The 15,567-nt window shown below is 40.0% G+C and overlaps 3 protein-coding genes across 3 annotated transcripts in view; 1 reads left to right on the top strand and 2 right to left on the bottom strand.

Annotated features, from left to right (window-relative positions):
- Positions 1-2,082, top strand: part of LOC118098464 (xin actin-binding repeat-containing protein 1) — a 72,516-nt gene extending 70,434 nt beyond the window's left edge. The window contains exons 9-11 of the mRNA XM_047337930.1: positions 19-177; positions 703-886; positions 999-2,082. Coding sequence (XP_047193886.1) covers positions 19-177; positions 703-871 — 328 coding nt within the window. The 3' untranslated portion in view covers positions 872-886; positions 999-2,082. The remainder of the gene's footprint in view (positions 1-18; positions 178-702; positions 887-998) is intronic.
- Positions 1,944-5,780, bottom strand: LOC118098465 (solute carrier family 22 member 13-like). The gene is made up of 10 exons (XM_035142295.2): positions 5,406-5,780; positions 5,008-5,111; positions 4,749-4,903; positions 4,061-4,232; positions 3,845-3,965; positions 3,670-3,764; positions 2,742-2,956; positions 2,550-2,658; positions 2,238-2,432; positions 1,944-2,153 (listed from the first exon to the last, which is right to left on the bottom strand). The coding sequence occupies exons 1-10, from the start codon at positions 5,778-5,780 to the stop codon at positions 2,093-2,095; spliced, it is 1,602 nt and encodes a 533-aa protein (XP_034998186.2). The 3' UTR covers positions 1,944-2,092.
- A 2,968-nt stretch (positions 5,781-8,748) lies between these two features.
- Positions 8,749-12,711, bottom strand: LOC124851164 (solute carrier family 22 member 13-like). The gene is made up of 10 exons (XM_047337929.1): positions 12,337-12,711; positions 11,939-12,042; positions 11,681-11,835; positions 10,988-11,159; positions 10,772-10,892; positions 10,597-10,691; positions 9,936-10,150; positions 9,743-9,851; positions 9,450-9,644; positions 8,749-8,755 (listed from the first exon to the last, which is right to left on the bottom strand). The coding sequence occupies exons 1-10, from the start codon at positions 12,709-12,711 to the stop codon at positions 8,749-8,751; spliced, it is 1,548 nt and encodes a 515-aa protein (XP_047193885.1).
- Positions 12,712-15,567: the final 2,856 nt, after the last annotated feature.

Below are 15,567 nucleotides of genomic sequence, written 5' to 3'. Positions count from 1 at the left end.
GGGACCTATTTGAAAATAAAGACTCAAATCTACCTTTTATCATCAGTTTCAACCAACTTGTCGAGAGATGTGCTCTGCCTGTCTGAAGCCGGTTTACCCCATGGAAAAAATAAATGCAGATAAATACATTTTTCACAAAACCTGCTTCGTTTGTAAACAGTGCAAGAAAAAGTTAAGGTGAGACATTACAATGTTATACAGGAAAATCCCCTGATTATTGATTCTCAATATTTGTCTCTGAATCTACATTATCAATCTACAAAACTGTCAAAGATGCTATCTAGATACTAGTACAATACCCTATCTTACAAATAAGTTTTCAGGCCCTATTGAAGAACAAAAAATTTGATATTTCGAGAATAAAGTTGTAATTTATGAAGTTTTAATTCGATGAGAAAAAAAGTCAAGAATTAAACCTTAATTTTAAGTTATAACACTTCCAGAAAAAGGAAGTGTTATAATTTTCAAGGAAATTAGCAGCATAGAGAACCAATGCTATGTTCCACCCATAGACTGTTTATAAGGTTTCCCCCCTTCTGGATCCAAAGAAGTTTTCATTCCTATAATACTATGACCTTATTGTCATAATATTACAACTTCATTCTCGGAATCTTTCTCCTATTTTAGTGGCCTTGATACTCTGTGGTACCTTTTACCTCCAACCCATTTGCACTGTGACTTACATATTGTGTTCATTCGTAGCATGTACAATTACACACCTTTGCATGGGGAGTTCTACTGCATATTTCACTACCAACAACTGTTCAGAAGAAAAGGGAATTATGACGAGGGCTTTGGACACGTGCAACACAAGAACCAGTGGCTTCTGAGGAATACTGCAGGCGTGGTGCATAATGAATCTGAAGCTTAAACATACAGTGTAAACGTGAGTACCACCCAACAATGCAATTATTATTATCATGAATATCATAATTTTCGTGAACAATCAATTGAATCTGTTTTTCTCCATTAAAACTTTTTTCTGTGTCCGCCCACAGCTGATGATACGGTGACTGTGACAACATGAAAAATCTTATTGAGGATGTGTTTGAGGCACCATGTGATGCTGTGTGTGTTCATCTATGTAACGGTGATGATTACCTGTGTGTTGACACATAACCTACAATTCATTTGCAAAGAAATGCTTTAATAATTGTAAGAAACTTTGCAGTGTAAGACAGATGCTGACACCTGCACTGTTATTAAATGAATCACTTTTCAGATATTTTAACAAAATACAGCAAAACATTCTATATAATCTGTAACAAAGAAGGATTTTAATCTAAAATTATTTTTAACTTCAAATACCATCAATTGTGTCGAGATTGTACATTGGCTGATCTTCCAGTATGACAGAAACATTAATCAGATCAGGAATCAGAGTAAATTTACCTCACAGTGAAAGATGATATTGTACATGTGATAATATTACTGTGAAATATAAATACTCACCATTTTCATGCAAGAAAAGTCACAAAGGTCTTATTACAGTGTAACTACACAGTACAGTCTACACCACAGCGAATACTATGAAAGAATATGTAGTATGTTGTAATTTATAATAAATGATTTTTTTTCCTTATATAATTATTGTGAAAGGACATTAAATATGGTGAACTTGTTGCCCCTGATCAGAATATCCACAGTCAGAGTGATGATCCACAGGGATCACCCAGCACTGATAACCAATCTGCAAAGGCCCCTAAGATCATATGAATTCAACAACTTCAACAAAGGACAACTGCATTAATGCTGATTTCTTGGACTCGTCATATCTTCTCATGTCTGATTAACTGGGCTGTGAGTAAAGATTGTACTTTTTATATCAAACCTTGGTCTTCTGTGGGTTCTCTGCACGTAAGTCTGAATACTCTTCAGAGTGACAGAAGTTCAAATTGGAAGTAAAACATGAAACAAAATAACAATTCAACATGACTCAGTCAAAGTTTTGCAGTTATGGATTTTATTCAATGGTTTACTGACATTATGTATGACATTAATAACTAATTACTGTTACCACTATATCAGTTAAGTGGAAACACGCTACTCCTCCTGATATGATAGACTGTGAAAACCATTTTGCTCATGTGAATTACATTTTTGTGCTCTTTCCTGAGTGGGATAAAATCTCAGCAGTTCCATTCTCAGGTTCCCTGAAATTAAAAACAAGAGCATTATTAAACACAATTACTTTGGTCTTGTTTAAAGTAAAAAGGTTAAAAGATTCATCAACTCACCTTGGTTCAGTGTGGTCCTGCAGTTCAACATTGCAGGTTTCAGGCAGTAGTAAACAGAAACCTCCAGCAGCAATGGGGATGGTCCCATATATTAGCATGGGGATGGTGTAATGGTAGACGTCCAGGAGTCTGACCAGTGGAGCGAGGATTCCCGCCACACGAGCACACATGGCGTTCAGACCTACACCATTCTGCCTACCAGTAAAGATCATGGGCTCATAAGCAATCTCAAGTAATATGAGCAAAAGAGGAATTGTTTGCCAATATGACTTAATAACAGAGTGTAAATTTTATATTTGGGACAATACCTACCTCACAACAGTGGGGTATAGTTCTGCCGTGTAAACATAGACTATGGAGAAAGAGGCAGTTGCTGCAAATTTTCCAAGAACAGCTAAGGCTGTTACGACTTGAGGAAGATCTAAAGGAGAAACACATTCACACGCATATAAATTACATTATCAGGTCAGTATATGTTCCAGACGGTCGTATGTAACACATTACCTTTTGGAATCACAAGTGTCCCAAGACAAGCACAACCTGCAAAGATCAGCCCCCCAGCTTGACATATCCTCCTCCCAAAGTTCTGGATGAGTGGTAAAGAGCCAAGACGTGCAGGAACTTCTACTAGACCAAAGATGAACTGTGTGAGGTAGATATCCAGACCAAAGTTGCCGACATTCAGGCTCAGTCCATAGTACATCAGACTAGTTGCAAACCTATCAAGGGGGGGACATGTCTTCAGAGACCACGACAAAGACTTTGGTTTATTAGAATTAGCGGTTCACTGGATTGCTGCAGGGGGCTCACTGAAACCCCTAGTGGCCATAGCATAAGATGCATTTAGTGACAGTATCTGTATTTGTTATTATAACACAGAACTACTGATGAATTGCAATCTTACTTTTTGCAAGCTTACGAGTGCTAGGATCATGGAGGTAACTTGCCAAATAGAGTATTCCAGATATCCCTCTTCCCAGCCACACTTCCCAGCTATTCCTGAGGATTCTGAGGCATTTCCAGACTAGGTAGAATATGTAATCCCTCCAGCGAGTTCTGGGTCTACTCGAGGGTCTTCTCCCATTTGGGTATGACTGGTAAACCTACGACGTAAGGTGCCCAAGAAGCATTACACAACTTTTTGTGGTCTTTAAATTACTTGTAAAAGTATTGAAAATCAAGCCCTTGCATTTTGACAGACAGCCAATGCTTCCCTTAAGGCTCATTTAAGCTTAAACATAGATATTTATGTAGAAACAGTGGGAGTCTTGTTCCCTTCTCTGCGTTCATTTTGTCCGTATTTGTGCACTTCTTCCATTATCATTACCCCCTTTACTATCGACATGCTTGTCGTTGTCAGACATGTCTCAAAATGAAGCCTTAAAGTTCAAACTAGGCCAATGAGCAGGTTGTGGTTGAAATAAACTCTCACCAGAGGAAGCTCAATACAAGAGCACGTTTTCTCAGATAGGAGGTCCTGAAGATGTCCAACATGTTTCCTCTTTTGGATGTTCCTGCAGCCTCCAGCTAAAGAATCAAGGTATATATTTCAGTTAGTCTCTATTTACTTCAGTTTATTGTGCTTCATTGTACTTGAAGTTGCTCACCCTCTCTATTAGGTCTTCTGGGACCTTCCTCCCATTCACCTTAGCTGCCCTGCAGATTTCCTTGATGGCCTCCTTCTTCTTGCCCTGGGTGAGGAGCCAGCGAGCTGACTCTGGAAGAATCCTAGTGGATGTATTGATCCACGATCACAAACTAAAATATATACTTTTATTGTTTTTAGAAAACAAGTTTTAAATGTGAAACGTGAGGCTTCTGACCAGTAAAAGATTCCCAGAACAAGAACAAGAGGGCAGAAGAGCACCAGCTGCAGGATCCTCCAGTCACGGATCAGATAGGCAATGCCAGATATCATCATCAGTCCAATAGGAAATGTAGAGTGGCAGATGATGGTACAGAGAGCAAACTTGGAAGAATCACTCCATTCTCCACCTTCAGAGCAGAAGGACAGATGAGACGGAAAAGGCATCATTCACAATTTCCTAATTTATGCTTGTTTTACAGTGTGTGTGTGTTCAAGTTATCATTTACGTATGAAACAATGTTTTGCAATGTAACTTCAAACACTGCTCATACTTTCAGTAAAATGCAATCAGGTGAATAGATAAACAAAAGTCCCAGGGGATTATTTCATTGTACTAATTACATATATTACAACAATTCTATACATATGATATCTTCATGTGTTCTGAGGATCAAGACAGTCGCCACATTATTTACTGCTCTTTGCACACCAGCACTAATGCAGTCTACCTATACATTGATTTTTTGTTGTGGTGTTCTTCAAATCCATCAGTGGATTAAAGCCACAATTTGTAGAGTTTTGAAAGTATTTGACTGGTACTGTGGGGTAGAAGTACCAGAAATCATAAAATACAATGATTTTAGTGTTAGTGACTCTGCTGAAGTATCAAGACATTCAGTTTCTGTTTTTAACATTGTACCCACCTATGACAAATGCATTAGTAATGATGCCAGAAATTGACATGCCACCTAAGAATTTGATAACGATGTAGACATAGATGTTGGGTGAGAAAGCAGCAGCGACACCACACAGCAGTAGCTGAAGGAGCGAGAGGAGGACCACGAAGCGTCGACCAAACCTACACAAAAAGAAATAATAATAAAGAACTGTTTTTCAAACATGAACTCTCTCATCCCTGCTGCCAATCTTCAAGCATCTGCCTTTCCAATTACGTATTGGTACCTGTCAGCCATCAGCCCAAACACCAACGCTCCAACCAGGAGACCGGCCATGTATATGGACTGTGATACCTCAATGAGACTGTTCCTGTCACACACCAGATCAAACTGAAAACAGAAAATAGTATAAAAGTGGATATGGTAACTTGGAACTTTGCATCAGTGGTGACTCCATCATCAACTTTCTCAAGATACAGAAATTTTTAGGTTTTTAAATCTGCATGGTACTAGTTTATCCCAATATTGCAACGGTATAAATCAGTTTATTATTTTTACATTACCCAATGATTATAATTCTGTCTGCCTATCTTGCACAGTACTTCACACACTAGCTTATTCTAAATTAATTAGTACAAGTAATATATATTGTTATGTTCTGGAGTGTAAACAAGTTTCTCTTACATCTGTCACGATGTTGGAGGCACCTTTGGGTGTCTCGTAATCTGATCCATTTATGCATCCTGTTGTTGTGTTAATCCCAAATGCTTCAATCTTTTCCAAATCCCAATCCACAGGTGTGAACATTTCACAGCTCTCATACTTTCCGTCTTTGTTCACAGGGATGGTGAGATTTATCTGTCTCTCAACAGTCAGGTTGGGTCCTCGGTCCAAGATCCAGTCAGTGTTACAGTGATGAGGGAAGTTCACGACTGTAAACACTTGTACAATCACATCAAAAGCAACGAAAATGCTGGGAATACTTAATGCAGCAACTAAACGCTTCTGAAATAAACCAAACTCTCCAATCTCCTTCAGGATCTGCCCAAAGCTGCTCATATTGTCGTCTGTACGTCCTCAGAGTGCGGCGTCAGAAACGTCCAGAGTCTCATCCTGCAAGTTAATGTTTAAACTGACAATCACATTGTTTTTATGATCTGTCAGGTTCATGTGTCATGTTAGGATCCTTCAGGCATTAGTCCAGCTGTTGTGCAGCTGTCCAGATCTGTGGCTTGGACCCAGTGTTTACAGTAAGACCTGAACTTTTATCCCTTTATTAATGTTCTCTCTTTGATCAGCAAAATGTATGAGCAGGGTAGAAGAGCACAACATATTGTGGGAGGAAGAGGACAGTGTGTACCATGATCACTTGACTTTCTGCCAACAGATACTGTAAGTGTGATTCTCTTTACGACATAATGTGTGTTATAATACCGCACATTGTGTAATAACAGGCAAGTATTCATGTTTGATCCAATCAGATGAAAACAAATCTACATGAGCTTTCCATTTGATCAATTTCTAAATTTGAACTTCAGTATAATCATATATGAACATGATTCCTCACCTGTGTTGCCCACCGGAGTGTTTGCTTTCCAGAGTGTGCGGGACTAGAAACTACCCCTCTTTGCATTAGAAGAGGAGCCTTCTATTTCCTAGGCTCAAACTATAATCCTCCATTGTTACTGGAAGGGGCCTGGTGAGCCTGGGCCTCCCTGCTGAGGACCTCCGTACATTAAGAGAGATTTGCTGACCACCATCACACTCCAGCCCCTTGGTACCAGGCATGGCAGAAGGTTTGGTTGTCCACCTCCTCTCGGGAGGAATCACACAGAAACTGGCTGCCAGGTTTGTTGGTTTTCTAATCCTGACGAGATTCCAGTTCTCTGCAGCCTATTTTGGACTTGAGTTTCCCTGCCTCTTACCAGTTTTACGTGGCTCTTCTTGGACTGTCTTTTCATGTATGATTGTGTGATTAACTGGACTGTGAGTAAAGTTTATACTTTTTATCTCAAACTTTGGTCTCCTGTGTGTTCTCTGCACATGAGTCTGAATTGTGTGACAGAACTTCAAAAACAAACAATAAAACTGAGTTTCAACAGATTATTAATAGTTTGGAAGTAAAACATGAAACATTATTACAATTCAACATGATTCGGTCAAAGTTTTTAAGTTATGTATTTTATTCAATGGTATACTCAATCAATCAATCAATCAAATTGTATTTGTATGGCCCATATTCACCAATCACAATTTGTTTCTTAGGGCTTTAAATAGGTGTGACATCCTATGCCCTGAACCCTCAACAAGTGTAAGGAAAAACTACAAAAAAAAACGTTTAACATGGTAAAAAGAACGTAGAAACCTCAGAGAGAGCCACAAGTGAGGGATCCCTCTCCCAGGACGGACAGAAGTGCAATAGATGTCACGTGTAAAGGAGAACATCAGCAAGATAAAGGTATTTGCAGCATTGATTAGAATAAACACTTTGTAGCATAATGGAAGGTCAATGAATTGATGGATTATTGTCAGTAATTAGGTCGAGTATCTGAGGAGAAATATTATATATCAAGCAGTCTTGTTGTAACCATAGTCCATGGTCAGCAGCCACCACGATCATGATCCACCATCAAGATCGGATGCCACGATAGTCCACAGTCATTGTCCACTGCTGCCATCAGAATCCACCATCAGCTGCCGCAGCCGCGGCCCTGGATGTGCGGATGATAAGGCAATGGGACTCCGGGGAAGAAGTCAAATCAGTACCATGTATTGATGAGATATTAATTTCTTTGATGTGATCAGGATGGAGAGGAGGAAGGGGACGCTGGGAAGAGAAGCTCCATGTGTCATGTGTCCCCCGACATTCTAGACCTATAGCAGCATAACTAAGAGCAGGTCTAAGACAAGCCTGGACCGGCTCTAACTATGTGCTTTATTGTGAAGGAAGGTTTTAAGCCTACTCTTAAACGTACAGATGGTGTCTGCCTCCCGAAGTGAAAGTGGGAGATGATTCCACAGGAGAGGAGCTTGATAGCTGAAAGCTCTGGCTCCTCCTCTACTTTTAGAGACTTTAAGGACGACAAGTCAGCCTGAATTCTGGGAGCGCAGTGCTCTAGTGGGTTGATATGGTACTATCAGCTCTTTGAGGTATAATGGTGCCATATTATTCAGAGCCTTGAAGGTGAGGAGGAGAATTTTAAATTCTATTCTAGATTTAACCGGAAGCCAGTGTAGCGAAGCTAATACAGGAGAAATGTGGTCTCTTTTCTTGGTTCTTGTCAGGACACGTGCTGCAGCATTTTGGACAAGCTGCAGAGTCTTTAACGACTTACTGCTGGAGCCTGGTAAGAAGGAATTACAATAATCAAGTCTGGATGTAACAAAGACGCGGACTACTTTTTCTGCATCTTTTTGAGAAAGGACATGTCTGATTTTTGAGATATTACGCAAGTGGAAGAAGGCGGTCCTAGAAATTAGTTTTAAGTGAGAATTAAAGGACAAATCGGGATCGAAGATCACTCCCAAGTTCCTGACTGTTTCATTGGAAGCAAGGGCAATGTCGTCTAGCGCAGCTATATCATTAGATAATGTATCTCTAAGGTGTTTAGTGCCAAGTATTAGAACCTCTGTTTTATCTGAGTTTAATAAGAGAAAACTTCAGGTCATCCAGGTTTTTAAGTCCTTGAGACATGCTTGGAGTTTAGTTAATTGATTACATTGTTCAGGTTTTATTGACAAGTATAACTGGGTGTCATCCGCATAGCAGTGGAAATTTACCGAGTATGTTCTGATAATGTTTCCTAGTGGAAGCATATAAAATGAGAATAAAATTGGGCCGAGCACAGAGCCCTGTGGAACACCGTGGTTAACTTTGGTGCGCACAGATGACTCATCATTAATTTACACGATTTGGAATCGATCTGTCAAATATGATTTAAACCAGTTTAGGGCGGTTCCTTTAATGCTAATTAACTGTTGTAGTCTCTGTAATAAAATTTGATGGTCACTAGTGTCGATTGCTGCACTAAGATCTAACAGAACGAGGACAGACACAAATCCCTGATCTGAAACTATTGGAAGGTCATAAGTGACTTTTGCCAAGGCTGTCTCCGTGCTGTGATTAGCTCTAAACCCCGACTGAAAGTCTTCATATACATTACTTTCCTGGAGAAACTCACACAGCTGATTGGCTACAACTTTTTCAAGGATTTTAGGCATGAAGGGGAGGTTAGATATCGGTCTGTAGTTTGCTAAAACCTCCGGGTCCAGGGTGGATTTCTTGAGAAGAGGTTATATTACAGCTAGTTTAAAGGACTGTGGTACATATCCTGATGATAATGACAGGTTGATTGTGTTCAGTAATGTACTTTCAATTAGGGTCAGAATTTCTTTAAGTAATTTTGTAGGAATGGGATCTAAGATACAAGTTGTTGGTTTAGAACATGAGATTATTTTGGTCAGCTGATCAAGGTTGATCTGACAAATTACTGTTACCACTGTATCAGTTAAGTGGAAACACGCTACTGTTCCTCATATTATAGAGTCTGAAATCTGTTTTGCTCATGTGAATTACAATTTTGTGCTCTTTTCTAAATTTGATAAAATCTCAGCAGTTCCATTCTGTGGTTCCCTGAAATTGAAAACAAGAGCATTATTACACACAATTACTTTGGTCTTTTTTAAACAAAAATAAGTATTTTGTTGATAAAAGCTTGATCAACTCACCTTTGTTCAGTGTAGTCCTGCAGTTCAACATTGCAGGTTTCAGGCAGTAGTAAACAGAAACCTCCAGCAGCAATGGGGAGGGTGCCGTATATTAGCATGGGGATGGTGTAATGGTAGACGTCCAGGAGTATGACCAGTGGAGCGAGGATTCCTCCCACATAAGCACACATGGCGTTTAGACCTACACCATTCTGCCTACCAGTAAAGATCATGCGCGTCTTAAGTAATAAAAGCAAAAGAGGCAATATGACATTATACCAGATTTGAAATTTTACATTTGGGACAATACCTACCTCACAACAGTGGGGTATAGTTCTGCCGTGTAAACATAGATTATGGCGTATGAGGCAGTTGCTGCAAATTTTCCAAGAACAGCTAAGGTTGTTGCGACTTGAGGAAGATCTAAAGGAAAAACACATTTCACACTCATACAAATTACATTATCAGGTCAGTATATGTTCCAGACGGTCGTATGTAACACATTACCTTTTGGAATCACAAGTGTCCCAAGACAAGCACAACCTGCAAAGATCAGCACACCAGCTTGACATATCCTCCTCCCAAAGTGCTGGATGAGTGGTAAACAGCTCAGATATGCAGGAACTTCTACTAGACCAAAGATGAACTGCGTGAGGTAGATATCCAGACCAAAGTTGCCGACATTCAGGCTCAGTCCAAAGTATATCAGACTAGTTGCAAACCTATCAAGGGGGAGGGACAAGTCTTCAGCAATCACAACAAAGATTTTGGTTTATTAGAATTAGCGGTTCACTGGATTGCTGCAGGGGGCTCACTGAAACCCCTAGTGGCCATAGCATGAGAAGCATTTAGTGACAGTATCTGTATATGTTATCATAAAACAGAACTACTGATAAATTACGATCTTACTTTTTGCAAGCTTACGATTGCTAGGATCATGGAGGTAACTTGCCAAATAATAATAAGCTTAATCGTAGATATTTATGTAGAAACAGTGGGAGTCTTTGTTCCCTACTCTGCGTTCATTTTGTCCGTATTTGTGCACTTCTTCCATTATCATTACCCCCTTTACTATCGACATGCTTGTCATTGTCAGAAATGTCTGAAAATTAAGCCTTAAAGTTCAAACTAGGCCAATGAGCAGGTTGTGGTTGAAATAAACTCTCACCAGAGGAAGCTCAATACAAGAGCACGTTTTCTCAGATAGGAGGTCCTGAAGATGTCCAACATGTTTCCTCTTTTGGATGTTCCTGCAGCCTCCAGCTAAAGAATCAAGGTATATATTTCAGTGAATCTCTATTTACTTCAGTTTATTGTGCTTCATTGTACTTGAGGTTGCTCACCCTCTCTACCAGGTCTTCAGGGACCTTCCTCCCATTCACCTTAGCTGCCCTGCAGATTTCCTTGATGGCCTCCTTCTTCTTGCCCTGGGTGAGGAGCCAGCGAGCTGACTCTGGAAGAATCCTAGTGGACGTATAGATCCACGATCACAAACTAAAATATACACTTTTATTGTTTTTAGAGAACAAGTATTGAATGTGGCACGTGAGGCAACTGACCAGTAAAAGATTCCCAGAACAAGAACAAGAGGGCAGAAGAGCACCAGCTGCAGGATCCTCCAGTCATGGATCAGATAGGCAATGCCAGATATCATCATCAGTCCAAGAGGAAATGCAGATTGGCAGATTAAGGTACAGAGAGCAAACTTGGAAGAATCACTCCATTCTCCACCTTCAGAGCAGAAGGACAGATAAGACGGAAAAGGCATCATTCACAATTTCCTACTTTATGCTTCTTTTGCACGTGTGTGTTTGTGCAAGTTATCATTTACTTATGAACCAATGTTTTGCAATGTAACTTCAAACACTGCTCATACTTTCAGTAAAATGCGATCAGGTGAATAGATAAACAAAAGTCCCAGGGGATTATTTCATTGTACTAATTACATATATTACAACAATTCTATACATATGATATCATCATGTGTTCTGAGGATCAAGGCACTCGCCACAGTATTTACTTCTCTTTGCACACCAGCACTAATGCAGTCTACCTATACATTGATTTTTTGAATTTTTGTTGTGGTGTTCATCAGATCAGTGGATTAAAGCCACAATTTTTTGAGTTTTAAAAATATTTCACTGGTACTGTGGGGTAGAAGTACCAGAAATTACAAAATACAATGATTTTAGTGTTAGTGACTCTGATGAAGTATCAAGGCATTCAGTTTCTGTTTTTAACATTTTACCCACCTATGACAAATGCATTACCCATGATGCCAGAAATTGAGATGCCACTTAAGAATTTGATAACGATGTAGACATAGATGTTGGGTGAGAAAGCAGCAGCGACACCAGACAGCAGTAGCTGAAGGAGCGAGAGGAGGACCACGAAGCGTCGACCAAACCTACACAAAAAGAAATAATAATAAAGAACTGTTTTTCAAACATGAACTCTCCCATCCCTGCTGCCAATCTTCAAGCATCTGCATTTCCAATTTCGAATGGTACCTGTCAGCCATCAGCCCAAACACCAATGCTCCAACCAGGTGACCGGACATATATATGGACTGTGATACCTCAATGAGACTGCTCCTGTCACACACCAGATCAAACTGGAAACAGAAAATAGCATAAAAGTGGATATGGTAACTTGGACCTTTGCATCAGTGGTGACTCCATCATCAACTTTCTCAAGATACAGAGATTTTTAGGTTTTTAAATCTGCTTGGTACTAGTCCGTCCAAATGTTGCATAGGTATAAATCAGTTTATTATTTTTACATTACCCAATGATTATAATTCTGTCTGCCTATCTTGTACAGCACTTCACACACTAGCTTATTCTAAATTAATTAGTACAAGTAATATATATTGTTTTGTTCTGGAGTGTAAACAAGTTTCTCTTACATCTGTCACGATGTTGGAGGCACCTTTGGGTGTCTCGTAATCTGATCCATTTATGCATCCTGTTGTTGTGTTAATCCCAAATGCTTCAATCTTTTCCAAATCCCAATTCACAGGTGTGAACATTTCACAGCTCTCATACTTTCCATCTTTGTTCACAGGGATGGTGAGATTTATCTGTCTCTCAACAGTCAGGTTGGGTCCTCGGTCCAAGATCCAGTCAGTGTTACAGTGATGAGGGAAGTTCACGACTGTAAACACTTGTACAATCAAATCAAAAGCAGCGAAAATAGTGGGAATACTTAATGCAGCAACTAAACGCTTCTGAAATAAACCAAACTCTCCAATCTCCTTCAGGATCTGCCCGAAGCTGCTCATATTGTCGTCTGTACGTCCTCAGAGTGCGGCGTCGGAAACGTCCAGAGTCTCATCCTGCAAGTTAATGTTTAAACTGACAATCACATTGTTTTTATGATCTGTAAGGTTCATGTGACATGTTAGGATCCTTCAGGCATAAGTCCAGCTGTTGTGCAGCTGTCCAGGTCTGTGGCTTGGACCCAGTGTTTACAGTAAGACCTGAACTTTTGTCCCTTTATTAACGACCTCTCTTTGATCAGCAAAATGTATGAGGACAGTGTGTACCATGATCACTTGACTTTCTGCCAACAGATACTGTAAGTGTGATTCTCTTTACGACATAATGTGTGTTATAATACCGCACATCGTGTAATAACAGGCAAGTATTCATGTTTGATCCAATCAGATGAAAACAAATCTACATGAGCTTTCCATTTGATCAATTTCTAAATTTGAACTTCAGTATAATCATATATGAACATGATTCCTCACCTGTGTTGCCCACCGGAGTGTTTGCTTTCCAGAGTGTGCAGGACTAGAAACTACCCCTCTTTGCATTAGAAGAGGAGCCTTCTATTTCCTAGGCTCAAACTATAATCCTCCATTGTTACTGGAAGGGGCCTGGTGAGCCTGGGCCTCCCTGCTGAGGACCTCCGTACATTAAGAGAGATTTGCTGACCACCATCACACTCCAGCCCCTTGGTACCAGGCATGGCAGAAGGTTTGGTTGTCCACCTCCTCTCGGGAGGAATCACACAGAAACTGGCTGCCAGGTTTGTTGGTTTTCTAATCCTGACGAGATTCCAGTTCTCTGCAGCCTATTTTGGACTTGAGTTTCCCTGCCTCTTACCAGTTTTACGTGGCTCTTCTTGGACTGTCTTTTCATGTATGATTGTGTGATTAACTGGACTGTGAGTAAAGTTTATACTTTTTATCTCAAACTTTGGTCTCCTGTGTGTTCTCTGCATGTGAGTTTGAATAGTGTGACAGAACTTCAAAAACAAACAATAAAACTGAGTTTCAACAGATTATTAATAGTTTGGAAGTTAAACATGAAACATTATTACAATTCAACATGATTCGGTCAAAGTTTTTAAGTTATGTATTTTATTCAATGGTATACTCAATCAATCAATCAATCAAATTGTATTTGTATGGCCCATATTCACCAATCACAATTTGTCTCTTAGGGCTTTAACAAGGTGTGACATCCTCTGCCCTTAACCCTCAACAAGAGTAAGGAAAAACAACAAAAAAAATCGTGGTCCACCACCATTATCAGATGCAAACACGTTACAGGATCCACCATTATTATCACAATCAGCCAGCACGATACAGAATCCGCCATAGAGGATCCACCATTACGATCACGATCTCTGATCCACGATCCACAGATCATAATCCACGATGTGGCCGCGGCCCTGGATGTGCGGACGATAAGGCAATGGGACTCCGGGGAAGAAGTCAAATCAGTACCATGTATTGATGAGATATTAATTCCTTTGATGTGATCAGGATGGAGAAGAGGAAGGAGACGCTGGGAAGAGAAGCTCCGTGTGTCATGTGTCCCCCGACATTCTAGACCTATAGCAGCATAACTAAGAGCAGGTCTAAGACAAGCCTGGACCGGCTCTAACTATGTGCTTTATTGTGAAGGAAGGTTTTAAGCCTACTCTTAAACGTACAGATGGTGTCTGCCTCCCGAAGTGAAAGTGGGAGATGATTCCACAGGAGAGGAGCTTGATAGCTGAAAGGTCTGGCTCCTCCTCTACTTTTAGAGACTTTAGGGACGACAAGTCAGCCTGAATTCTGGGAGCGCACTGCTCTAGTGGGTTGATATGGTACTATCAGCTCTTTGAGGTATAATGGTGCCATATTATTCAGAGCCTTGAAGGTGAGGAGGAGAATTTTAAATTCTATTCTAGATTTAACTGGAAGCCAGTGTAGCGAAGCTAATACAGGAGAAATGTGGTCTCTTTTCTTGGTTCTTGTCCGGACACGTGCTGCAGCATTTTGGACAAGCTGCTGAGTCTTTAACGACTTACTGCTGAAGCCTGGTAAGAAGGAATTACAATAATCAAGTCTGAATGTAACAAAGACGTGGACTACTTTTTCTGCATCTTTTTGAGAAAGGACATATCTGATTTTTTAGATATTAAGCAAGTGGAAGAAGGCGGTCCGAAAAATTAGTTTTAAGTGAGAATTAAAGGACAAATCGAGATCGAAGATCACTCCCAAGTTCCTGACTGTTTCATTGGAAGCAAGGGCAATGTCGTCCAGTGCAGCTATATCATTAGATAATGTATCTCTAAGGTGTTTAGGGCCAAGTATTAGAACCTCTGTTTTATGTGAGTTTAATAAAAGAAAACTTCAGGTCATCCAGGTTTTTAAGTCCTTGAGACATGCTTGGAGTTTAGTTAATTGATTACATTGTTCAGGTTTTATTGACAAGTATCACTGGGTGTCATCCGCATAGCAGTGGAAATTTATCGAGTATGTCCTGATAATTTTTCCTAGTGGAAGCATATAAAATGAGAATAAAATTGGGCTGAGCACAGAGCCCTGTTGAACACCGTGGTTAACTTTGGTGCGCACAGATGACTCATCATTAATTTGCACGAATGGGAATCGATCTGACAAATATGATTTAAACCAGTTTAGGGCGGTTCATTTAATGCTAATTAACTGTTGTAGTCTCTGTAATAAAATTTGTCACTAGTGTCGATTGCTGCACTAAGATCTAACAGAACGAGGACAGACACAAATCCCTGATCTGAAACTATTGGAAGGTCATAAGTGACTTTTGCCAAGGCTGTCTCCGTGCTGTGATTAGCTCTAAACCCCGACTGAAAGTCTTCATATACATTACTTTCCTGC

This window comes from Hippoglossus stenolepis, chromosome 19 (genome assembly GCF_022539355.2).
Source record: "Hippoglossus stenolepis isolate QCI-W04-F060 chromosome 19, HSTE1.2, whole genome shotgun sequence".
In the NCBI taxonomy this organism is placed as follows: domain Eukaryota; kingdom Metazoa; phylum Chordata; class Actinopteri; order Pleuronectiformes; family Pleuronectidae; genus Hippoglossus; species Hippoglossus stenolepis.
Note: the sequence above shows the minus strand (reverse complement) of the source record. Positions and strands in the feature narration are given on the sequence as shown.